The sequence below is a fragment of the Rousettus aegyptiacus genome, unplaced genomic scaffold (genome assembly GCF_014176215.1).
Source record: "Rousettus aegyptiacus isolate mRouAeg1 unplaced genomic scaffold, mRouAeg1.p scaffold_m13_p_10, whole genome shotgun sequence".
Classification (NCBI taxonomy): domain Eukaryota; kingdom Metazoa; phylum Chordata; class Mammalia; order Chiroptera; family Pteropodidae; genus Rousettus; species Rousettus aegyptiacus.
Genome location: NW_023416285.1, coordinates 41912111 through 41939087, shown reverse-complemented (window position 1 = coordinate 41939087; position 26977 = coordinate 41912111). Strand labels below are relative to the sequence as shown.

Below are 26977 nucleotides of genomic sequence, written 5' to 3'. Positions count from 1 at the left end.
TAGGTCTTAGGAAAAATATAAACTGCATTACCAAGTATAAGTAAATTATCTCAAGTAATCCTAAAGCATATTACATAACAAAGTATGTATATGTATAAACATGTGTTAGGTTCTATAGATAACAAACTGAAAGATTTTCTGTGATGATTCTGTGATGATTTTAACTGGAGTCCATCTTGGTTGATGCTTCAGCTACTGTCACACTAACCTTGGAAAGAGCTCAAACATTGGAGTGAATGAGGAAAGAAGGTTTGGCTGAAGGGATACCTGATTATTTACACCAACTTGCTGTTGCAGGGGGCATAATGCCTCTCCCTGTGGATGTGGAGCAGTTACTTTTTAACCAGCCCATGTTAACATTTCTTCAAGACTCATTATCATCTTAAAATAAATTCTGAAAGAACTCTTGTGCTAGGTCATCTTAATCTGAATAATCAGAATGAATGCCACACTAAATGTCAAAAGAAGTAAAATTAAAATCATTAGAGAGAAATGGTCATGTGATATTTGTTCTTATATCTCTATAAGCAATGTTATTGGCCGCAATTCCTGTTCAAGGCCCAGAAAAATATACAAGTACTGGTTTATTGGTTATTCACTGAGAGTGAGTACCTGAAGGAGAAGGTTGTCCTTTTACGACACCATTTTTAGTCTTTTCTTCTGAATTCATTACTTCCTTGTAGATAAGTTCTGTAAGAAAGAGTTATCAGTATTATATAAAAAACAAATTTCCCTTTAATCCACAGAGAAAATTCATTAGTTAATAACAAATAATAACATTTTGATAGGGCTGAGTAAATTAACAATCAATTGAGATTTCTTAATTACTCTAATTCTGCATTTTCTTACAATAGCACAGAGCCTGGCAAAAGTAGGTGCTCAATAAAGCAGTTGACCAAATAAATATATGAAGAATATACATTTTACTTGTTTTCCGAATTCTTTTGGGGATTTCTGATCCATTCTAACTTTATCTCTTAAGGATTTTAATGGTGCAATTCTGAAAGTCCATTTTTTTTAATATTCACTCCCTGAGAATGAATATAAATGCATATATTCTCATAACTTCAAATTATTATTTCCCATCAATTTTCCAACTCTTATGTCATCATTTTTCCAGACACAAGTCTTGGGTTTATAAAACTAAACTTGCCTAAAACCCAATATTAAAAACTTGTTCCCTTTCTTACCAAACTGGCATCCATTTTTGGCTTTTTTATTACTAGAGTTAAACTCGTATGTTTTCATTTCATTTTATTTTGCCCATTCCAGCTAAAATTCATTTGGCACTACTAATTTTTGCTTTAAAATGGCTTACAATTTATATAATCATCATCCTTTACAGATATTTCTTTCTTCAGTTTCTCATAATCTGGTCCATGTCCTTCAAGTGATATTTGTATCCTACCACATACTCATTTTGCATGAACCCTTAAGAGATCCTTCAGGTCTTGATTTAGATCAAATCTTTTTCATCTGTCACTAAGCATCTTTTTTTTACTTGATCCATTGTTTGTATGAGCACATTTTCCATATTTTCCAACATCACTCCTTGACTAGTAGAATATCTTTACTATCTTTATAACATGTTATGCTCATTTCTACCCCTTGTTTTCTTCCTATGTTCCCATTCTAGTATTTTCTTGTTTTTTTTTTTTTTTTTGTTTCCTTTTCCAATTTGCAATTATTAATTCCTTCAAGGTAGCTCAAACATCATGTCTCTTTAGATCTTCTTTTTATGTTCCTCCTCATTTTGACCTAATCATTTGTTATTATCTGCATTTGGTTTTCTCATATTATTCTACTCTGTAGTTATTTATATTAGTGTATTCTTTATAGCTTCTGTTTTGTTTCACTCTGAGTATAATCTTTATCATGCAGTATGTGTATGGAAAGTTGTGCTTAAAATGAATGAATTAATGTATTCTTTCTTACTTACTTTAAAGGAGAAATAAATCCCTTAGATACATATATTTTTTATTTAAATTCTCAAGTTCTACATATCAAGTGAATTAATTCATATATTAACTATCTTTTATTTTCTAATGTCTAAAATCATCTCAGACATAGTTTTATCAATTTTATATGATAATTTTATATACAAGCATGGAATTTTTAATTCTGAAATTTTTAAAAATTGAAGTTTTCCCTTCATGACAACAAATACTTTAACAATCAGTACTATTTTTGAAAGTGCCGGTAATTAATTCCTTTCGTTCTTGAGTAAATGCAATATTATTAATAGAATGAAAACACTAAGTTTTAGAAGCTTTAAAATGATCTAAGAGAGTAGCAATTAGAAATCATTTGTAACTAAATTGTTTTAAAAGGAAAGCCTTGAGAATACTTTCTGAGTTTTAACAGAATAAAATGTATACTTCTGCTAAGGAGTAGTGTCACCTTTCCATTCTTCAATGGTGTGTTCTCTTTCATCCAACTGTTTGTCATATATCTGAGGTGGAGGCTGCAGAATAAAAACAAACAATAAACCTTATGTAATAACCTAAACATGACTAAACTCTTACACTGCATGAGAGTACCTTGCTAGTCATTGATTTTTGTGGTTATCAGAATTTTGCATAAATTATGACCTCATATAAATTGCTCAGTTAAATTATGAGTAATTATAGTGGTGCAGAAGTTAAAATTTCTCCACAAACTTATGGAGGATTTATTTATATTCTGATATTTTCTGTTAACCAAATAAGGCGGCAGAATCTAAATCATGAGAGCTCACTTCCCAAAGCCTTCTGATTCAGAACTCAAGCTTGAGCAATTAATAGCCAGTTTTAAAAAGCGAGCAAGACACTTGATTGCAAGGACTTGGACACCGCTTTGTCCTTCATTTGCTTGCCCCATAACAATATCCTCCTAAAACTATCCTTGACTGGTAAGATTTTCTTTTATTTTTAGACCCACCTGAAGGAGAGTCTTTACTACTTTTCAGGAGACCACTGTACTAGTCCCCAGTATAAAGGAGTATTCAGATCTATTCAACCTTCTATTTTTTCACGAAACATAATAAAACCTTTATGTATAGCTATGTGCCTTATAGTTAAATGATTTCACATATTTTACCCCCTCAAGCAGAAGCAGCTGCTAGTTATCTATAAAAGTACATCACCTTGAACCCCCGAGTGGCCCCTTGTATAGCTTATTCTGGGAGAAATGATGTGGCAGGGCCTTCAGTCTGACTTATGGAATCAGCATCCTCTTGCTATGAGGAGTTCAAAGATAGAAAAGGAGAGATTTTTATAAATCTAGGCGCCTTCCAGGAAGGAGAGTCTCAGACTCTCTGGCCCTCTGTTCCTGATGTTTAGACCTGGGGAAATCTATGATGGTAACTCAGGGTAGTTCGAACTCAGGCCAAGTGATGTGGAAAGAAAAAAAAAAATCTCTTGGAAAAATAATTAACTATGTGGCAGAGAGAGAAGGGGTTGAGAAGCTATACCAGCTGGCAATAGACTGAGTAATAAGAAGAGCTACAAATTGATGCCATGAGACAAGGGACTCTAGAATTCATCCTGTCCAACATTCCAAAAGCAACAGTTTCTATAAGAAACTAAGAGAGTTACTTGGTAAAATAACACAGGCTTATTAAGACATGTATCTCTATCAAATGGCTATTGTAAGAAGACTTTGGACAAAATTTTTAGAGACAGCTTCTGGCTTTCGTGGGAGGTCCGTCAGCTTATGAGTAGCACCCGAATACTACCGTCAGCTTATGAGTAGCACCCGAATACTACCGCGCCTTTCTTTACTGCATTCAGAATAGCCAACCAAGACATGACATGCTGGGACAACCTCACATACTACAGAAGCAGCTGGATATGAAAATAGAAGATTTTTCCTAGCTGTGGTGGGACAACTTAGCATAGTGCTGAATTATTGAGAAATCAGTACTAATTAGGCCACAGATTCCTTTAACATGATGATTGCTACTGGGACAGAAGGCTTTAAACGAGCTACTGTGATTCAGAAGCGTTTGGCCAGTAGTCTTTATTGGAAAGACTAAGCAAAATGAGACCCTCCCTTACTCCATGACAGAGAGAACACAGAAAAAGTGACTATATAAAGGTAAGGGATTGGAATGATCAGTCTCTGCCCTGGGAACCTGACTAAAGGCAGGACCTTCCACCTCAAATTATAAAGGACTCCCAAATTATAGGGCTATTATGATTTAATGAGTGAATGAATAAAACAAAGTTATTTTTGAAAATATGTACCAAAAAAAAAAAAAAATCTGCATAAGTAAGCTAATGCAAAGCCAGACTTTGGTTTTACAAAAATGCTATGCCAAGTGGCAGGGTGCCTCTTCTTGAGCATGTGTAATGCTGTGGTGAGGTCCCTATCTAAGTGGGCCTTGTCCAGGCCCCCAGCCAGGTGTAGTGCGCACAAGCACTCAGAGGATCCCAGGGCTCTGCGCATCTCTCAGTGCCATTTTCTTCTTCTAACAATAGACTCGGCTCAGGATCTTGTGTGGCTGGCTTCTCCATGCAGTGGATTTTTCCATTCGATTTTCAAAACTGAACATGGCTCAAGAGTACAGTTCTTGCCAAAGTTCATAAATGCCATTTTCTTTTTGCAGCAAAACTATTTTTAGAGACGTTTTCCTTAGAGTTTCAGCATCCAGCTGTTGCTGATGCAAAAAGCACAAAGTACATAAACTCTAACCACAAATAAACCACAAAGAATGAAAGTAGAGTCCAAGTTTTTTCCTCTCAATAAATCAAGATTGTTGCTTTAAACACACTTGCATTATAATTATGGCTGAAAGGACTACATGTTCGGGTGTTTTGTTTGGTTTGAAGAAGGGATGCAATCACCTGCAGTGGAAGGGTACATGCACATAAAGATGTCTCTTACATAACAATATAAAAGAGTAATTGACCATTAATCCAAAGAGAGTAACATCATATTCAATCACACGTATATCTGCGTTAGGGTACAATGGTCCATAACACTCCCTGCCTCCATCTGCTAAAGATAAACTAGTGTTCTGTTTTCACTGTTCCCTTTCCCCACCTTATTAAACAGAATGGATTCTCTCTTGCCAGGTAATAATCAAAATAAAAGAGAAATAAAGAGTGAGGATAAAGAGAAATGCCCCAGAGAGTATTGCAAGAGTTTTAATAGATTAGAATGACTTGAGATGTGAGAAAATTAAGAATGAGAGGAAATTAAGGATAATATATGGGGAGTAATTAGGGCACACTTTTGAATATTATTCAAGAGACAAAAGATTCCTTTTTTATTATTTTTGAAGATTTGGGCTCTACTTCCTTGATTGAAATTCTTGCAGAAATTGAGCCATGGATTCATATGACTTGCATAAATAATAACTTAATATAGAGTAGATATGTTTTATATTGATGGTATTATATACACATGGGCAAATTGTTTTAATTAAATAAGATAAACAGATGGACAAACACCTAGTTACTGTGTGTTAGTAAATATTAGAATTAATTTATTTATTAAATTCAGCAAGAGGTGTTTGTTGAAAACATGACCATGGATGAGGTTGCCTACAGAGGGTATGCAGGTAGGAAGAGTAAAGGGCCCAAAGGGACCGTGTCAGACACCAAGTTTTAAAGGCTGACCAGAAGGAGATAGGTCCAAGAAGAAAAAGAAGGAAGAGGGGAAGGAGGAGGAGGAGGAGGAAGAAGGAATGAAGGACTCTTTAGAAAAATATATGGAGAATGAGGATATTGCAATGCTATAGAGGTCACATGATCAGAGAGTTTCAAAAAGAACTGGCAGTTTCATGTAAATGAAACAAACGAAGATTTTAGCCTTCAAGACATCATAAAAGCATGATAGAAAACATGCTTTTGAATTTCATAAAGGTTTCCAAACTTCAAAATTGCCATGGCATCCAGAAAGATCCAGTGAGATACTGAAAATTAATACAAGATAGCACCTAAAAAATTTGAACGATATATAGGAAATATCCCTATTACCAATATGGATATTGTGTATGACTAAAACAAGAAGGAACTGCAGAAAATATTGTGACACTTGAAGAAAACAAACAAAAAAGATAGTTACAATGCTCTCCAATCTGCATTCTCAGCTATCTCTGAGGGCTTGATAAACGGAGAACACTGTTCTCTCTATCTAATTAAGGGAAGTCACTTGTTTTTTGAGAAGATACTATATGTGAGGTTCTTTATATCTGCCCTAATAATCCTCAGATCAGGAAACTAAGATTCAAATAAATGATTTTAAAAATACCTTGAAGCACATAGATAATTGATGAAACTGATTAAACCCAATTTAAAGATTAAGTCAGAACAAATGGCAATTGAAATGAATCTAAAATAAGGGCTAATGAAACAATATTTAAAGTGTACGTCTTTATAAAACAATAAAAACACAAACCAATAGGGTGACAAACCAATAATCGAAATAAGATACATCTCAATTTTCCCCCAAATGGTCCCAGTTAGTCTTTGTAGTTAGTAATAGCCCTCATTTCCTTCATTCTCATAAATGTTTGAAGAGTAGTTATGTGAGCACCCTACACAGCAATGTTGTGAAATGGCATGTTAGAGATCTCAAGATGTGGTAGTTAAGAGGATGAAGAAAACAACTGAATTGTAACATTTTTCTACCACTGGGGTCTCAACAATTGCAGCTGTACCTTTTGCTACTCTAAAACATCTTGTTGGCATTTCCTTCCATGTTCTCCATTTTTAGGAATGGAAAGTTAAGCTATAAAATATGGCCCTTATCAGAAAGTACATAAAAGAATACACATAATAAAACTGGGACTGAGGAACACGTATTCTGTTATTATTCTGGAGTTCTTGTTGTTGGGCATAATTTCTTGCTGAAGAAGTCTCTTTAATCAGAGTATATTCAAATCTCTGATTCTCCCAAGGAACAAGTTGCTCTCTCTTGTAACTTCACTTTACATCATATATTTAAATAATACTTCTTCACTGAGTAAAATGTATGAATCACTCTGTCCTTAATGTTCAAGATAATCACAAATGTTAGTGATGGAAGAGAGTTTAGAGATTATCTAGGATATCCTTGTTCAATTTGCAAATAAGGATATAAAAACTCAGAGAGCATACGTGATTTATCCATGGTCATAGACTTAATTAGTGGCAGAGTTAGGAATAAAATGTGTTATCTCTTATCAAAAAGACAGAATAAAGACATTCTTAGAGGTTGAAGAAATGTTCAATCGAATAATTCAACACTTACAAAAGATTTTCATTAGTGAAAAATTCAAGCCTGCCACTCTGATTCTGTTCCAGTTTTCTAGATTTGACAACTATCATCCAAGTCAACACTTTTATTCTTGAATCCCTTTGGTCAAAATATTTTGGACAATGTCAGGAACCCCATACGTGTGAATATCAAAAGAGATAAAAACTAGATATGAGAAATCTAAGTTGTTCTAAGATCTGAAATGTTTCTTTTATCCATCTTTGAGCACTAAATTAACATTTTTTCCATATCAATCGTGTTCTGAACCGTATGAAAATCATCCAATTGTTGGTGTTTATTTTCCGCTTCTTTTATCCTAATTAAGCATGCAACATGGTTTTGTTTCACTTTTGTCTGTGTTCTGCTGCCCTGTTGAAAACGCCAATGAGAGCTTTAAATAGCACTGTCTTTCAGTGTGTGCATTCTCTACTAATTCAGCAGCTGGATCAAAGAAAATGGTATTAAGTCGTATTGGAATATGCTTTTTCTTATTAACTTTTGCAGTTTGAGGACTGACAAAAGATGCATGATTTATTGTAAGCTTTCAGCCAAGAAGGGTAAAGTTTAGTATAAAATTAGGTCAGAACAATCCATTTAAGAAAATGTGCAAAACTTGATTTTATATTTCCTTAAGTCTATACATATAGAATAAGTTTTCCAAATGGATATAAATTTTTCGATAAGTAGAACTTCTTTAAATTTTAATCTGATTAGAAAATAAATATTTAGACATAAGACTTTTATATTACACTAAATGATATGTACTTTTATTTATTTTTATTTATTTATTTACTTTTAGCTGATGACCATTTAGTATGTTCTATTTTCTTCTAAAACTTTATATTCTGTAGCACCCAGAACAGTTCATCACCCACAATGGGGTGCAATATTTGTTTAACATCTTACCAACAATCTACCAAATTAATAAAAATGTAATAGCGATATGTGCAATTATCAAAATAAATTGACTAAATATAGTTCTTTTCCAGAATAAAATAGCTTCTCTATATTGTGGCCTTACTATGCAGTAAACAATGACTTGGTTTCTAATTACCAAAAATTCACTGCCTTCTAAAAGTGGACAAATCGCAGCTTGTAATGCACTATCAATTGGTTTTTAAAAATTCCTTAGGCAAGTTTTAGGAACTAGGTTAATGCTTTTGAATAGAAATAAAACAATCTCATACCACCAGTGAAGTAAATGCCTTTAAAAGTCTTGTGAGTTAGAAGTACCCCACAATGGGAGATAAAAAGTTAAGAAAATCTGTCTCTGGAAACTTAACTTCATTGATTCTTCTTTCCTAGATTGTCTTATATTGGGTACCCAAGCGGGGACCAAGAAGGAGATTCAAGTGCAAGCGAACATTTGAAACAGTGCTCCCAGAGCCTCTTGTAAGGGAGGGAAGGAGGATAAATACGGACGTGAAAATGGCACAACAGAGTTAGTGACCTTACCAAGGATTGTTTTGGTGCAGAAGTCAGACCAGGCTGTGTTAAAAAGTAAGTGTGAGGCAAGAACCGAAAGAATTATGACACTGAATAACACCTTTAGAAGAATCTTGTGGGAGTGGTGGTGAGGAACTGATAAGCCTTGACAATTTGGGTATGAAGGGGCAGAGGGAGGAGTATAGCATAGTTCAGTCATATGGGTGAAAGGAGTGCCCTGGATTGAAAGGTGCAATGTGAGGAAAGAGGAGGAGCAGATCTGAGTGAATAGGAGATATGTCAGATCAATGTGCTACATGTTAATTTTGAAATTCCAGTTTAAATTCCAGTGATTGTTAGAGTTACAGATCTGAACTGACAGCTAGATGGGACAATATATAGATCTGAGTGCCATTTGTGGTGATTAAGATTAAGACTATAGTCAAAGAAAAGATTCCCAAGGAGAAAAGACATGAGGGCTATAGGAGAGAACTCCTGGGAGCCATGTTTCTAAGGGAAGAGAAAACAATTCAGGTAGCTATAAAGACGGGGGAGCAAGAGTGGTGTCACTACAACAATCAAGAAGAAACTGTGTCAGGAAAGAGGTTGTTGTCAGCCTATTCAAATGGCAAAGGGGCATGAGATGCCAACTTTCTTTGAACTTGGCACTTAGGAGCCACTGATGATCTTAAATAAAGCAGTCTCAAGGTTTGAGAAGTGAACTATAGTAATCGTGAGTAAACAAAGGCTAATTTTTTTTTTTTTTACAAAAACTTGATTATAAAGGTAGAAGGTACTTCCTTTGCTAATAATACCTTTTATTGCTAAAGGTGCAGTAAAAAAAAATATTGACTTAGTTTATTTGTTCTTTAAAATGAAGGTGGCGAGAGCATGTTTATTTGTACAAACATCAATGGAAACTGAGAGCACGGAGGGAAAAAGATACCCACACATAGAGAAGAAAGATTGACTGTACATAAAAAAAGTACTGTTTCCTGCATTTTCTTGGACTTTATGTAACTGGCTATATCACAGCATTATCACTTTCCTCCTCAACAACTTTGTCATCCTAGTACCTTTTATATACATAGTTGATTTTCATACATTATCTCATTTAGTCCTTATAACTACCCTCCTCCTCTTCTAGGCATACAACTGAAGAGCTAAGAGATTAAATTACTTACTGGTAAGCAGCAGAAGCAATATTTAAACTCGAATCTATCTGAATACAAAATCCACGTTCTTCCCATTTTTCCACCCAACTATAGCTTAGAATGTAGTTCCTGCTAATTTGGCCTGTTTAAATAAATATATCTAAAAGTTTTCTTAGACAAACAAAGCAACAGAGAACAACAGGGGGAAAAAAGTCAATGCTGTCTCTAACTGGAGGAGCCTCAACATGGTACTAATTAGTATTGCAGATATAAATTGTCACAGCCACTCAGTAGAGGGGTCAGTAAGTGCACTGCATTGTGATGCTGCCATCTTGTGGTTGAAAAAATCAAACATCAAGTAAAAGGTGCTTTGAATGTGAGTTCATCATTTTCATCAAATTGCTTTTAACCAGTGGTTCTCAACTATATAATAAATATCATTCCAGGTAATTCGACCAACTTCTCTTGAGAACTTGTAAATGGAATAAATACTGTAGTATGTTTCATTATATATAGAAAGCACTAATGTTTAGAGACATCATAGCACTAAGGAAGCTTTAAAGGCTAATAATACAAATTTTAATTATAATTTGAACTGAGCATGATTAGAAAACTTAAATAATGTTCCAGTGTCTTAACAAGAAAGTTAAATTCAGTTTTCTTTATTTTTATTCTGTTCTATAGGTTTCTCAGATGTTAGGTCTCAAATTTACTGGCTTTATACCATCGAAAAATTAATCGTATCTTGAAAATGGAAAATCTCTTAACTGTTCCTTGGAAATTAATTTTTTTTTAGTTTTTTAATCAAAAAGGTTAATTGTACCACCAATCACTCAGTGTCCAAGTCTTAAATCTTTTTATGTTTATTAATTTAACACCTATTTATTAACTACTATATGCTGTAAGCCATCCTTGAATTCTACCTCCCTAAGCCCGAAATCTAATCATTTGCATTTCATTGATTATTAGCTTCTAAACATCTCTTTAATCTTCTGCCCACATCTACTCTCAGGCCACCATCTATTCTAACCTACCTTACTACCAAATAATCCTCTGCCTTCCATCTGCCTTTTCTCTATTCTAATCCCTCTTTCCAGACAGAGAGGCCTTTTAGAAGTTCAGATCTGATAATACTATTCTTCTGCTTGGAAGTTTTGAATTGCTTCCCTTCGCCCTTAGGATAGAGCGCATGCTCCATCACAATGTTTAAAGACTCTTCTCTTACCTGCCTACCAGACCAAATCATTTCTCACCCTTCTCCACTGAGTCACCATCAAAGATGTACAGTTCTCCCAACCATCTCTCGGCCCCGGGAATTTGCGCAACTCTTTCTTTTGCTTGTCTTCCTTCGCTTGGATAATTCTTACTTTATCTTCCAGTTACTATTTAGATAATAATTCCTCTGGGGAGCCTTCTCTAACCCACATTATCAAGTTGAGTTTTTCCATGTGTTTCAATAAGCCTAAAACTTGGGCTACTTCTCTCTCAAGATTTACTAGCTTTATTTTTCACTAAACTGTGGGGACAAGGTCTTGAGGACAAAAACAGTATCTTTGTTCACCAGAGTCAAACACTATACATTGTACATAAGAGATATTTGACAAAGATTTTTTGAGAAGATAACATTTGTTAAAATATTTGAATAGAGTAATGAAGGGAGCCATGTCAATATCTGGAAGAAGACTGTTCCATGCAGAAGAAACCGAAATGCAAACACCCTGATGGGGGAAGCTTGTTTGTCATTGTTGGTGAACAGCAAGGAGACCAGTACACTGGAGCCAGGTGGAAAGGGTTGGGGCATAGAAAATGAAATTTAAAAAATAGGACCAGATCAAGTAAAGCAATGCTTTTTAAACTCTAGTCATGAAACAAATTGGTAAATCATTACTAACACCTTTTAATATAACCAAGAAGAGTAGACAGAAATAGAAAACATCAGAGTATGAAGGTTTTCCTTAGTGTGTATGTGTGTGTGCGTGTGTGCACACATGCTGAGTCACTACGTAAAACACCTTTCTTACTCTGAGTTCTAATAAAGTTTAGAACAACATTGAAGAAAGCCTCGTAAGTCATGGCTTTCATTATAAATAGCATGAGAAGCCACTGGAGAGTACTACTTGAGGAATTATGTACTCTATTTTACATTAAAAAACAAAACAAAAAACAAAAAACACCTCTAGGCATTCTGGAGAATAGACCACTAGACCACAGGGGACAAAAGTGGAACTGAGAGACGAGTTAGAGGCCATTATATAGTGCAGGGTAGAGATGATGTTTGTGTGGAGTAGTTTGAATGAGGATATATTTAGATGGTAAGATCAGTAAGATTGATTGAAGACAATCATTAGTTTTTTAGAGTTTTCCTGAGGCTTAAATATGATTGGATATGAGAAAGGTTTTACAAACACTGGAGAAGTGCTCAGCAGAGTACAGTTTAATTAAATTAGAATGACATTTGTTAATCATAAAATATGCAACAGCCACTGCTCTCACTGTTCTCTATACTCGGTAGGTAAAGCTGGATTTCTGCTCCCAAGGAACTTTAGAGCAGTGGATTTGGGAGAGATAAGCATAAAAATGGATTATTTCAACATACAGTGTGATAAAATAATGGGATGTGAAAGGTTCTAAAGAAAAAAAATGCTAACGTAAAATTAGGAGAAACGAAAGATTTTATTACAAGACATCCCATGGGCAAAAGGCCATATTAGCCTCATTAATATGTTATAGGACAAAAAGGAGCTAAAAGGAGCTAGAAAAACATGCTGGGTGAAAAATCAACACGTAGAACACAAATATTACTTAGTCAGCCTTTTAAGGTAACGTGTCATTTGCATCTCTGCTTTACAGTCACAAAACAGAAGCAAAATGAGCAAGGGGGAAAAGATTTTGAGCATGTCTGTATCAGGAACATGACTCAATAACAATACATCCTAGAGACATTAACCAGAGAAAACCGTCCCCCCAGTTGATGTGAATAAGTATCCTCAGGACAGGGATCCACAGTATATCCACAGTAATACATATACAATTACAAAATTAGAAAGTTTATTAAGGAACTGATTCGCTTATACTTTCCTGACATTATAGGAATACTAATGTATTTTAACTTAAAATTTAATTTTTTCAATTTCAAATCCTTTTTTTAATATAAAAATATGTAATTTCTTTCATTAAAAATCTTTATTTTTTTCTTCTCCTAGCACTGATCTCTCTGAAAAATCTTAAAACATAGCATAAAGGTCCCGGATTAATAGAATGTTTCAATCAGGTATAAAGAATTCTGCTAATCAAATGATTACTATCTCTTCCACCTACATGAGTCAATAAATGTGCCAAATTATATAAGAAAACATTCACGTACCACTTTTATGCACAAGATGCTTATCAGAAAAAAATGATAACTATTGTTATTGTAAATTCATTTCTATTCCATATTTCATTAGTATGTAAATTACTAAAAGACCTTCGTGAAGAAAAACAGAACTCTTTAAAGGACATTGTGACATAATGAAATGAGCACTGGCTTAGAACCTTGGTTTTTAGCTGTGGAACTGTGTATAAGTCATTTTAAAATTCTGTAAAAATGGAAATAAAAGTACCAGAAAGTTGAGGTAGGAGTTATTTTGGCTGAGATAATGCAGAACAGAAACATGTGTTAGAAGCTTAAATAAAATAGACAAAATGAAAGTGATTAAAACATTTCATTAACTCAATTAATTATTCTGAGAACTTACAGTGTGCTAGAAACATGTAGTTACACAGATGATACAAAAGATTGAGACAAAACCCTAATCCTCAAGTTGTTCCCAGAGCAATAATTTCTAATGTATGTGTGGTTGGGACAGGGTGCTGGGGGCAGGGGTTGGCTGATTAGGTGTGGAACAGAATCACCTGAGTGGGTAAGAAATTATTTCCAATTAATAATTTGCCCCCACAAATCTGACATACTCCACACAGCCCATCAAAAATCACTGCTTTAATGACTGCTGATGAGTTGCAGACCATAATGAATTGATGATTAAGTTTCTCAGATATGTTGTGGAAGAGAAAATGTTGAGAAACATAAGTTTTCTCTTTGCAAACACAATCACAGAAAACTAAATACTAATGCAAGACATGCCCGTCGGCACTATTTTTTTCATTCATTAACATATTTCATACAGTGGATTTTCTTAAAACATAGCACACCTTTTCATTCAGTAATGAAATAGTATAAGGACTAATTTTTTAAAGTAAGTTATTCTAATTAAGTTTTTTGGTTAATAAGATAGAAATAAATTACATTTTAATTTCTCTTATGTCATATAGGTTAAAACTGTTAGGTTTAGACTATTTCAATTACACTCATAAGCTAAAATGTCTCTCTCTAGTAACATTATGTGTTTTCAAAGTTTATTGAGCACTGTCACATATAATATCTTTTTAGACATTGTAAGATATATTCTAGGTGAAGATTAGTTGTGACAATTATATCACCCAAAAGATCTGTTGTTCTTTGTTCATCCCCACTGCCATTGAAATTCATTTTATCATCATCTCTTAACTACTTCACTAGCTTCCTTACTAGTTGTTCTACTAAGCTTCATCATCCCATCACTCAGAAAGGATGGTCTACAAAACACATGAGTGCTCACTGGGGATGAATTAAAGGTGCTTCCTCTTCCTAACCTGGTCTCTGTTTACATTTTTCACTGGTCTCTTCACTGTTCACACTGAATTACCTCAAAGCTCCTCAGGTAAACTGCAAGAAGGTCTCTCTCTTTTCTTCTAGTTTTCGACCAGGCTGCTTCCTTTGTTTAGAGGATCCTGCTCCTCTACCTCCCTTTCCTTTGGCTAACTCTTGCCATGCTTTGGTCCCATTTAAGACTTTTCTTGCTCCTAAAGTCTCCTATGTCTATAAAAGATGGGTAATACATTATTCTTTTGGCTTTTGTAGCACTTTGTACTTCCCTTTACATAGAATTTACCAGAGTGATAAAAATTTCTCATTTATTCATTATCAACCCTACTATACTATAAGCTGCTAAGTAACAGGAACTAAATGAACAATATTTATTAATATTAATTAATGAGTCCTCAATGGCCATGTGTAATTGAAGCTCAATAAAGATTTAGGGAGCAACCAAAGTCGATCTATCCAAGGTAGAATAAGGTCTTGCATCTGGGTCTTCTAGTTGTAGATCCTGAGTGGTTCCCATTGTACTCTACTGTCTCCTTGTATCATGACCTTGGTCACCACATGCTGTTCTCGCTCATTGTCTAGTTTGAGGAAGCTAGAGTATATGCCACATTGTTATAAATTAACTCATTGAAAGCCAAACTTTTTGCTTATATTGTTGCTAAATCTATTCATGCAGAAGGTACTCATTACTTAAGATTTTCTGTGACTGTATGTGTAAGAATCCTGGTTAGGAATAAACTTTTCTTTGTGATACAAAAAAAGGAGGCACAAGGCAATGAGCAGGGAATATGAACGAGCCTGCTTCAGAACAAGAAGTGCTGACAGATTGTCATACTATGAAAACAGCAGTCTGGTGCATGTGTCATGAAACAGTCACCAAAAATGCTTTCTGCTGAATTTAATCCAAAATAACAAACATCTTAGATAAGAAATTTTCAGAAAAAGTGCTTGAGGCAAAGCTATTTGCTCTCTCATTTCTTCCAGAGGAACATGAAAGGAGTTCAGCTTTCCAAAACCCCATAAAGATGGAAATCAGACTCTCTCTGAAATTACAAACTGTGGGGAATTTCTTTTGGTTACCAATTAAAGCATTTTTCATAAACAATAAATTCCATTCTTTCATAAGATATCATGGGCCAATATTTCACAAATTACCCTGTGAGTCTCATATCAAACCTGTAGCAAGTTCTGGAAGTGGTTTTTATCATTCTTATGACTATCTTGCCATTAGAAAGGGACATAATAATTTTACTATAGCACATACTCTGTGAAAGACCATAAACTTTTAATAGACTTGTAAAAAGGGAGTGTAACCTTTTCAATATTCTGTTTCATCATTGGGTGAATTCATTTTACCTTCCCCTCACATATAATGGATTCCCTAGGGCCTAAGCAATGGTTCTACTATTGGGAAAAAAATGTTCGGATCCAGCCTTTTCCCTGAATCTTAAGGTTACCATGATTTAGCACTCAAGAATGCTTCCTACCCTTCTTCTTATTCTTTATCTTCTCAGACTTTCAATCTATAGATTTTGAGTTTTAGTACAATTCTAATGACATGCTAGCTTCATCTCTACAGTTTTCATTTTGGGCTAAAAAAAGTCAAAATAAACATCATTCAGATTTAATAATTGTCTGTTTTCACATGACCACACATAGGCATTTTCAGTGTCATTAAGGATTATATTTTCTAACAATTTCCTCCTCTCCTAGAATGTGAAACTTCTCAATTTGTCCCCTACTTTGACAGCATAAACAAATCTAAGCAGGACTTCTGAAACAGATGGTTGATTAATTTAACCCTATGATCCCCTCTGCATAGTCAAGAAATTAGGCCTTTTATGTGTTTTTCCTGTTTATGTTTTTGTTTTTTTCACTTTTATGTTGCAATATATGACATAATGAACTTAGAAAATGGACAAAGAAATAAACAAAAATCTTTGGAGACAAACGCGGCAGAGAAAAATGGCTAGTGCTAAGGAAATAAATTCTTCATTAGAAGAAACAAAGTGGAAGCAACATATGAGGATAGTTGGACCTGTCATTCTCATGAAATGTGTTATTTGTTGCAGAATAATGCCCTGAAAAACTTTAAACCAACCTACCAAATGAACTCTTGAAAACTTCATAGCACAAGAAAAGAGCCAGCTATATGAAAAGTAGACATTAGTTATTAATTTCTATTTCTTGAAGCAATGTCACTTTTAGCTTGCATAAAACCATAGGGAACTTTTTCATATTTTCAATAAATTTTTTAAATAATAATAAAAATTGAAATCATAGTGCTTTATATTTATTTGTCAATTTTCCCTATATCTTCTTCCTTAAAAAAAAGTAAGACTCTTATAGATATAAAAGCTTTTTGTACAAGGCAAAAATTACCTCAAGAAAATAAATAGATTTTCTACGTGCATTAAATTTCTTAGTTATATCTATAGAAGACTGTTAACTCTAATAGTAAATATTCATATTTTTGTAGCCCTGTCATCCAATATTTTAAAATATTGAGAATTAAATTTAGAGGCAAAAGCTCCAAAAATCTTATAAAGCTCATAAACTATATCCTTAGGAAGATGTACGCCCATAATTATAGGCATATAATTTTAGTATGTTTTTCACAAGTCCTCAGAAACCCATCTAAGGAACTCCTAGGAGTTAATTAATCCCAGGAGAAGAGGGCTTAGAGCTAGATTGTGAACTTTGAAGAGCAGGAAAATGCTCCCCTCTTTACCTCTGCTACAGCATTCAGCACAGCACATGAATGCAATAAGCATTTGTTCTGTTAAATTGTGCAAGATGAGCAACTTCATATTTTAGGATTTTTTAAAAAAGAGAATATGCTATTTAAAAGTTCATCACGCAATTAAACCTCATTGAATCTAGTAAAGATAAAGCAGAGAAAAACATTTTAAATAGCAAACCAGAGGAGATTTAGAAACTTAAACAGGGCTACCTACCAAATAAAATTAGTACTGGGAATAAAACATAGGTAGTCTTTAATTACAAGATTTATATGTAATAATTAATATGTGGACCTTGAAGATAGATCACCACCTCTGCAGAGCAGTATTGGTTTCCTTATCAATAAAAGTTCTATAATGAAAATACTCATAATGATTGAAAGATGAGTAGGAGTACCAGAGAGCTGCCCTTGAACTTACATACACAGTAGTTAAGAAGAGATTCTTTTATGACAAACAAAAAATTTGGGGGAGAGAACAGTGTAGTTTGATTACTTTAGCAACACTGCAAGGGGCAAACTAGGCAAGGATGAAATTACCAAATAATTATGTTTCCTAGAGATTAACCATTTCTCTGAACTTTCTGCCAAGGCAAAGCTGTCTAACAGAGATTCTCAATTTTGACCTACTTCTATTCTTTCTCTCTCTTTTTATTATTTCTCTTACTATAAAATTTGGTAAGTTTTCATTAACAGAACACTTTACAATTTGTGACATTGACTTTTTTGCTTATCTCTTAGGAGTAGCTTTACAACATAAAAGCATTTTTTTTTTCTTTCATCCTAGGCAGATGCCACAATCAGATAATCTCTTTCCAAGGTAAAAAATGCTAAGAAAATAAAATATATTCTCACAAATTTCTATTCCCTTGTGGTAAGTAGGTGGATCTCACAATATATAAGAGGTCGACAGAAGAAAAGAAAAACAATCATAGATTTGGAAGAACTCAACTGAACATCACAACTCAGCCTTTCAGAGAGCACCAGATGTAAAATGTTCTAGAAAAATAATTTCTGTTCCCTCCTCACCTTTTTAAAAGTCTTCTTCTTCAGTGGTCTATCTAATAGATTAAAATATTCACTGTCTAAAGGGCTCAAGGTAATATATAAAAAAGAAAAACTTGAACACAGACTCTATCAGACAGCAACGCCTCCTGAGAATAAATTAGTCCAGCTTAGACACTTGAGAACCTTAGATGTTCGGTGAACTCTAAATATCTCAATGATATGAAATCGAGAAGAATGTCTTTCTTCAGTAAAACAATTTGCTAAAATTAAAGACAAATGAATTAGCATTTGAGCGAAGTACAAATTCTTCTCATAAATCGTGTATGAAGAGGGGCCACTAAAAGTAGGTGGCTAAATCTATCTACAACAAACATTTTGACAATCTCCTACCAACATAATAAATGGAATCAAAAACAATCCAAATGTGATTCAAAAGATATCTTCACTTTAATAGCTGAGGCACTGGGCATGAGAAATGCAGCGGAAGTTATATTTTCTCTGGAAGGCAATTAGTAAATTGCTCACATTTTGCTGCTGAAAGAACACATCAGTATGAACAGATGGAAATTTACAATTCCACAAATGGCAGATATTAGAAATTAGAGACATTGGTTTGACTTTCACAAAGCAAATGAGAGTCACAAAATATGAATTGCTCTTTCTATAATTAAACACATAATTAGTGCATCAAATTTATATCCAATGTAGCTCATGTTTCTTCCTACTTATTTCTAAATTTATATACATCCTGAGTTAATAAACGTGCTTAGAGTTCAACTCCATACTAAAGGGGTCTTCCATGACAGATAGGTGGCACTGAACTATTTCTCAAATTAGGCCTGCTAGGGTGTTCCACTAGCTTTTTCACAGCATGATGCATGCTATAATAAGAAGAAATCATAAGACTCAAAGAGGTAGTCTTTGTGTCAGGACAGATAGAGAGAACAGCTGAGAGAGGGATTTGGCCAGTTTATCAACTCCATATGAGTAGAACAAATCATATTTGAAAGAATTCATAGGGACATTTAGTCTGAAAAACAGAATTTAAATCATGGCCACTTTAGAATGGGGAGAAGAGAACAATGATATTTCACCTCACAACAGCACTCAGGAACCTCTTCACCTTCCCAACTCCTGACCACAAAAGGTCACATGTGACTTGCGCACAGAGTACAGACCACACTAGTGATGGGCACTGGAGAAATATCCAGACTGATCATCAAATTTAAAATGCATAGCAAATGCTAAAACATACTATGAAATAAAATCACTAACATTAAATATTAAATATTTCAGGTATCATTGTTAATTTTCTTTTCTATGCTCTGGAATGGGGTAGTTTGTCCTACTTGTGCAACTACTTAAGATAATTTACATATAATTTTGTTTGATATTCTTAAAATGCTAGAAACAATCTGAGAAATTTTTTGAGAATAATTTCCTTCAGATAGAATTTTTTATATAGAATTTTCCTGAGAAAATTCAATTGATGTGCTTTATCATATATAGTGACACATCTAGTTGCAAATTGGAAAGAAAAAACTATGTTTTCCAAATTTAAATACAAATGGGAATGACTGAGAGCATCTAAAGAAAGATTTTTTTCCTTACGAAAAGTGGCTGTACCTATATAGCATCAGAGAATTTAGTGGAATACAACTGGCTAAGCCATAGTTAATGAAAAGAAAGTTAAGATAAACAACAACTTATTCATGTAGTAGGTTTAATAGAGCAAGTTAATATATGATATTTATAATCAAATTTTTATGGTTTTTACTATAAAAACATATTCAAGAGAATTAGAAGTAGAGAATGAAGATAATTTCCCACCAATCATCTTTAACCACTTAAATTTTTTTTGAATGCCCCAGAAACTCAATATATTTATAGATGAATTTTTAAACAACAAATGAATTCTTTTCATTACTTACTATGCCAATTTCAGGATTCTTTGATTATTCAATAATAATCTATGCATCTCAGCTACTAAATCCTGGTCAGGACATGGATTTATATTCAAAGCCAAATAGTTTTTTAAATCATAGCTAGAGACAGATGACCATAATTTTTAGAAATATTTTTATTAAAATATAGCTAGCATACAATTTTGTATTAGACTTAGGTGTACATCATAGTTATTTAACATTTATATACCTTAAGAAGTGATCATCATGATTGATCATAATTTGTTAATTCAAAGCAATTGATGCATATCTGATTAAGATGAAAAGACAGTCATTGCACTTTAGTTATAAGTAAATAATATTAAAGGGGACAAATTATTACAGATTCTTCTTACATTCAGAAAATTATACACTAAACAAGTTAAATAGTTAAATGAGATTAAAAAAATCCATATTTGGAGAAATTAACTTATCAGCTGGAGATAAGATAAAATTCTCAGTCAATAAAAATTTCCATTAGCTATTAACTGAATGAAAATCAAATAATCAAAGCCTATGTAAATAGCTCTGTAGATCTAGATTTAAAACAGGAAAGGCTAAGAAGAGAAGGAAATACAACGAAGGAAGAAATAAAGGGGTGTGTGAGAAGAAGGAAGGATAGAGGTCTTTTTAGTGTATTTTACCTAATCAACAGCAGAAAAGTAGAATTAAAGCAACCTAAAGGAAAACAGATGGCTGACTCCCTCTTTCTCCCCATGCACATGTTTTCCAGCATTGGCTCCACAGGCTTCAGGCTCTTTATCAACCAGATAACAAACAACTGAAAAAGTGATACCAACATATAAAAGGAAGGAAGTACATACATTCAACTAAAGACCCAATGAGAAATATTCTTATGCCAAGACTTGGGCTGACATAGTACAACAGGAGGGAGATACTACTAGGAGACGGAGGAGTGGGGAGAAGCCAGACCTCTTCCCATTCCTCTTTCCAGAAGCAGCTGTATCTCTTTTGTGACTATAACTGCAGATCCCACTGGACAAGCTATCGCTCTTCATCCCTGGCCTCCCGTAAATCATCTCTTTGCTCTAGGATAAACAGTGGCTTCCTAATGTTGCTAATTTCTGGATTGTTCCAAAAGTATCTGCTCTTGACATTTATACTGAAATCAGAAAATAGCCCTAGTTTTGCCACTGTTTAAATGTCCTTTTGTGTGGCATCTGCTCAGACCTCCGACCTTAGACACATGTCTCTTCCGAACCGGTCTTATCTGTCTCCCCTATCTGATTTGACCACATATCTACAACAGCTCTCACTCGGGATCACTCAGACCAAGCTCTGGAACCTGCACCACTTTGACCACAAGCTTCTGATTCTCTTCTCAGTGCTTTCTGGTCCCATGCCTAGCCCTGTTCTGCTTTCCTCATGATTTCTGGTCCTGTGTCCCTGTAGCTGCTCACAATTATACAGCTGACATTCTGAATGTTTGCTGAACTGCTGCACAAAACCATTATATAATGATGTCTAAACTCTCTTTTAAGATTTGCCTTGAACAGATTTTCAGATATAAGCAATGTTAAAATTTACATATCTATGTCATGAACTGAGGAATAAAGAAATGTCCTTCTGTGGCCTCACATGTTTTTAACTGGCTTCCTTCTGATAATTACTTTGGTTCGATGTCTTTGGAGGGGCACGTCTCTCCCTCTCCTTCATTCCCTCTCCCTCTCCCACCCCCAGCAATGCAGAGCAACTCCAGAAGCATGCAGGCACTTTCTCAGGGTGTTCTGGAGTTTAAAAGAAATGGTCACATACCATGTCCTTCTTAATTTCCCTTTTTATAAGTTCTGACACATAGTGAATCAGTTCCTACTTAGCTTGAGAAAATCTTCCTAACGGGTCTCTACACCCTTTCTCTCAGGGGTTACAGGGTAAGAGTCCCCCTCTACCTTAGCAGGGCTTTTAAACTCAAGAATCTGATAAGAAACAAGGCAACTGATCCTCACTATTTCCATATTTCCCTCCAACAGAGCACCATGTAAAAACTGATTTCCACAAACAGCCCTCAATATCCCCTAGTTTCCTAAGGATAGTGACAATGAGGATTTATGAACAGTATAATTTCTCTTTATTTTGATTTAAAATAATGGCACTGGATCCTCTTACACTCGGCAAGATAAAGGTGAATGTACATCAGCAAAAAATAAAAGACCAAAATTTTAAAATCTTGTAGGAACTAGATCATTTTCAGTGATTTATTTTTAATATTGTAGACTATTTCTTCAGTTTCTTAGCTAGCTGGTGTTTTCACCAAGTATATATCTATCTTTCCTGGTATCAAACAGTAGTAAAACTTTACCTGTAAAAGTCATAATAATAATAATAATAATAATAATAATAATAATAATTTATAAGACCCTTACTAGCTGACAAATACTGTACTAAGCACTTTATGTAATTAATGCTTTAAATTCTCAGAGCACTATGCAGTAAGTATGATTGTTCCCTATTCTTAGTTAAAAAGTGCTGAGTGGCAGAAAGGTTTAAAAAGTTGACCTGTTAGTAAGTGGCAGAACAGAAACTTAAACCTAACCCATTTTTCACGCCTGTGATGGCGCATACAACTCAGTAAATTGCATTCGTGCATATTTTTACTCTTTTGATGAACAACAAACAGTTGGGATGCCTTCCAATTGTTTCCCAAAAAAGCATTGGCATTAAATGTGGCCTTTGTGCTCTATTTGGGGCACATACTTTTAGTACTCTGAACAGTATTTGAATAAGAACTCGCTAATGATTTGAGCAGATATAACTTCAAAATCTTTATGTACTATTACACAGATCACTATTAACCTTGATATTTAATTTTAAAAATTTTCAACTTCATTGTTGCATGAATAATTTTCTCTCAGAATTATGACAGCATTCATATGCTCCTCTTTTCATTTGGCACTTTTGAAAAAAAATGTGATAAGATAGCTTGTAGTATGATTAATAGATTAGTATGAATAGCATTTCTCTACTCTCTTCTCTACTTTTCCCGAAGACGTCACATTCTCTTGAACTTTCTCCTTTATCCCTCTCTGGAGATTTGCTTTATCTTCTTCCAATAAAACTTACCTTCGTTTCCTCTTATCTTTGAGTTTCTTTCCCTCTCTAACTCATGTGAGTTACTTTAAATTTATTTAAGCTTGAATCTCCTGGCTAACTTCTAATCATGGAAATTCTGATTATTTTATACTTCCATTTATTTAGATTATAGATATATGCCGCCAGAGTTTATTTTGCAAAATAGTCTTATCAGTCCTGGCAGAAAACATATGATTTCATTATAGCTCTGTCATGTGTCTGTAAAAAGTCATTTTACATATTAAATATATGTTCACATGCAATAACAAAGGCGCTAATTCTAAGGGTATTGCAGAAAGCGTAGTGACCACTGCTCCTAGCATCCTCAGGGTCTGTCTCCTAGGAATAGTTGTGACCTCTGTGATACATTTCACATAGTAATAAACTAACATTGCCCTAGGGTCAGGATTGGAACCTATTCACTGTAACATGTCTAGATGTCAAATACGTTCACCCTTGTACAACCAATGATCCCAGACTAGATGTGAAATACTTGCTTGTTCTGTAAATTAACTGATCCCTTTTCCTTGACCTTCAGGGTCCTTCAGCTCTTTCCCCTAAAATTCATAATACCTTATGTTGTTGCTGTTCATGTCCTCAACATGACAATATTGAAATGGTTGGGGCAAAAAAAAAAGAGGTTCTATACATTTTAGTACCTTAAATTTCATCTTTTTATCCTTCAAAAGAAAATTTTCATAGAAAGTTAAAATAAATTTAAAAACTCATTGCAACTATGTGTTAATATGTTGTTACAGATTCTAAGCAAATCTCTCTTTTATAGGCAACATAATTACAAGTGAATTATAAATACAAACTTTATGACTCCAATTAAACTCTAGGCTGCAATCCATTAAAAACAGATTATACACATTACATTAGATGTAAGGAAAAATAAATATGCCAAATCATCAAAATAAACAAGGAGCAACAAGTTCAAACAATTTATGTTTGTCTACAATTTTTTATCAACATAAATTATTTTATTGAAAATCAGAGAAAAAATCATTATGCTTAATTTTCACATCTATATACATTATAGTTTCTCTTATTTATTTCATTACTTCATTTTACCCCAACAACATCTTTGAAAGTATTTCATAAGAGTGAGAGATTGGAAGAGATTATATTTTTAGTTTTAAGAACATTATGTTTTGAGTATAAAGAGCATTGTAAGTATACTTGAAGATATTTAGCTTCCAGGATTTTATTTTATAAAAATCCAATCAAGAGCCTAAAAATTAATTTGAAGCAAGTTGGAATTTCAACGTCATCGTAAAACTGCTTAGGAAAGCAGGTCTTAAGAAAATGTCATCAGGACTGTACACCTGTTTCACAATTGACTCATTTATCAATGAAGTGTTTACTCTGAAATTTTTGAACACACAAGAATTAGGTGACTATAAAAAGTAGCTTTATAAATAATATGTCTATAAAATTCAATTCTACCTATTCCTCACTCCCTCCTATCAGATCTTGCATCTCTGCCATGGGCAAGCACACAAAGAAGCAGAGGAAAAGAAGCTGAAACAAATCAAAAATATTTTGAGCAAGAATGAGGTACAGAGAGGACACAAGAAAACAAACAAATGCAAAGTATTCGAAATAGAAGATTAAGAACTAATTCAAATAGAGTAATTTGAAAGTATTATGTAAAAAAAAAATGAGATCATTTAACACAGGTATTCTAATTTAAAGAGATTTTGATGGGAAAAAAGGTAACATTGCTGATAGTAACATTTAAAACAGAGACTAAAGGACTTTCCCATCACGAGGCCTATAAAACACAGATGGGCCACAACAACACCCCATTTGCCTGTGCAGCCCTGACTCCACACAGAGAAAAGGAGTAAGGCACAGATGTAAGACAGTGATTGGAGAGACGATATTAAATGGCTGAAAAATAGTAAAAAATAAAATAAAATAAAAAAGAGTTATGCTTTTGAAAAAATTCTTAAACTATGTCTGGATTTAAAATATGGAGAAACATCTTACTGTGGTATTCAATTTAGAATCAATCTGAAATAATGTCTTTATTGGAATACCCAATTTTTCTCATCTAATTTATGCAAGGTCTCACAGTCACCAATGGCCTGTTAAAAGCTCTATAATCAAAATGTTTTTAGCACCACACTTATTAATGGCGGACATCAAGGAAATAGAGGGAAAGTTAACTTATCCTCTGTTATGTTTTCTGCTATTTATTTTGCATCAGGAGAGGCTGATAATTAAATATAAAGGAGGAGACACTGGTAGAGTTAACAATTTAACAAAAACAGAAGTGTTTCACAGACAGATCAGGTGTGTTAGACTAAATCACTATCTCTCGTAGGAAATCTTGAAAAAAGGAAATGCATTTAAAACACAGGTAGAAGAAAATAACTTTTAGAGGGGAAGTATTAACTTTGTGACTTCGGAATTTCATGAAGGTCTTTGGGTGTTCTTTGGGGTTCTAATTCTTTTCTATTTTTTACCACTGAGCACCCAGTTACTATGATTTGTGGAAGGAGAATAAAATAAGCTTATGCCTTACCGCCTCCACTTCGGCAGGGTCATACCAGACGTTGATATATGGGTGCTGTAAAGCGTCATCCACTGATATCCTTTTGGCTGGGTCAATGACTAGCATCTTTGACAATAAGTCCCTGGCTTGGCTGGCTGAAATGATAAGCGAGAAAAGCAATTAGTAAAATTTTGATTTTGGCAAGGAAATTTATTGGATAGAAAGGAAATTACAAATACAAAGATCAACTACCACCTTCCTCCCAAACATCAGGTAACCACCAAGTGATTAAGGAAAGTGCAAGATGAAACGCTAAAATCTTTTTATCCATCAGATTTGCAAAAATAAAAGATGGTGTAATATCTACTAACACCAGACAATTTCATTCACGTTGATGGCAATGTAAATTGATGAAGATTTTTTAGAAGGCAAATTTGGCAGTATCTATTAAAATTTTAAATGTGAATACCTTATGACTCAGCAGTTCCACTTTTAGGCACAGCCTAGAAAAACAATTGCACATATTCTTGTAATGCATACAGAAGAGATGCTCACCACAGCTTGGCTAAGGAATAAAAAAATTTTAACAGTCTAAATTTCCATCTATAGAAGAACCAAATAAGCTATGGTACAATCACACCTTGGAACTATATCTGGCAATTTAAAAGAATGAGGTAGATCTGTAAGTACTCACATGAATATGTTGTAAAGTTAAAAAAAAAATTGTAAAATGAGCCTTAGATCACGAGGCCATTTGTGTTAATATGCCCCTTCTCAGCAAAACAACAAGTATTTTCTTTTATTTATATGTTATAAATGCATAGAAAAGGTTTGCAAAGATAATCAACAAACTAAAATGCTAGTTACCTCTGAGGAGAGGAAAATATGTACATTTTTTGCTCACATAACTAAAAATAAATCTAAAAGAATAAAGTTTTTAAAAAGGAATTAGATGAAATAGGTAAAGACTGTTCTTTTTAAAAGCTTTTCTGAGCTGGGAAAGGGCCTAAAGCAGTGTCTAGTGAGAGGCAAGGTGGTCAGGGGTGACTTTTTTAAATTTTAATTTTATTATTAGTTTCAAGGATACAGTACATTGGTTAGACATTTATATAGTTTATGAAATGATCCCCAGACTACTCTTTCTCCCTGCTGGCTCTACACCTAGCCATTACATTACTGCTGACTGCATTCCCTCTGCTGCGCTCC

At 34.0% G+C, this 26977-nt stretch overlaps 1 protein-coding gene across 20 annotated transcripts in view; it reads right to left on the bottom strand.

The window, feature by feature from the left end:
- The window catches only part of MAPK10 (mitogen-activated protein kinase 10), a 417591-nt gene that overhangs the window by 13079 nt on the left and 377535 nt on the right, over window positions 1-26977 (bottom strand). For all 20 annotated transcript variants that reach the window (XM_036227746.1, XM_036227758.1, XM_036227751.1 and 17 more), the window contains 3 exons: window positions 25802-25926; window positions 2401-2464; window positions 613-690 (listed from right to left, as the gene is read on the bottom strand). In XM_036227746.1, coding sequence (XP_036083639.1) covers window positions 613-690; window positions 2401-2464; window positions 25802-25926 — 267 coding nt within the window. The remainder of the gene's footprint in view (window positions 1-612; window positions 691-2400; window positions 2465-25801; window positions 25927-26977) is intronic.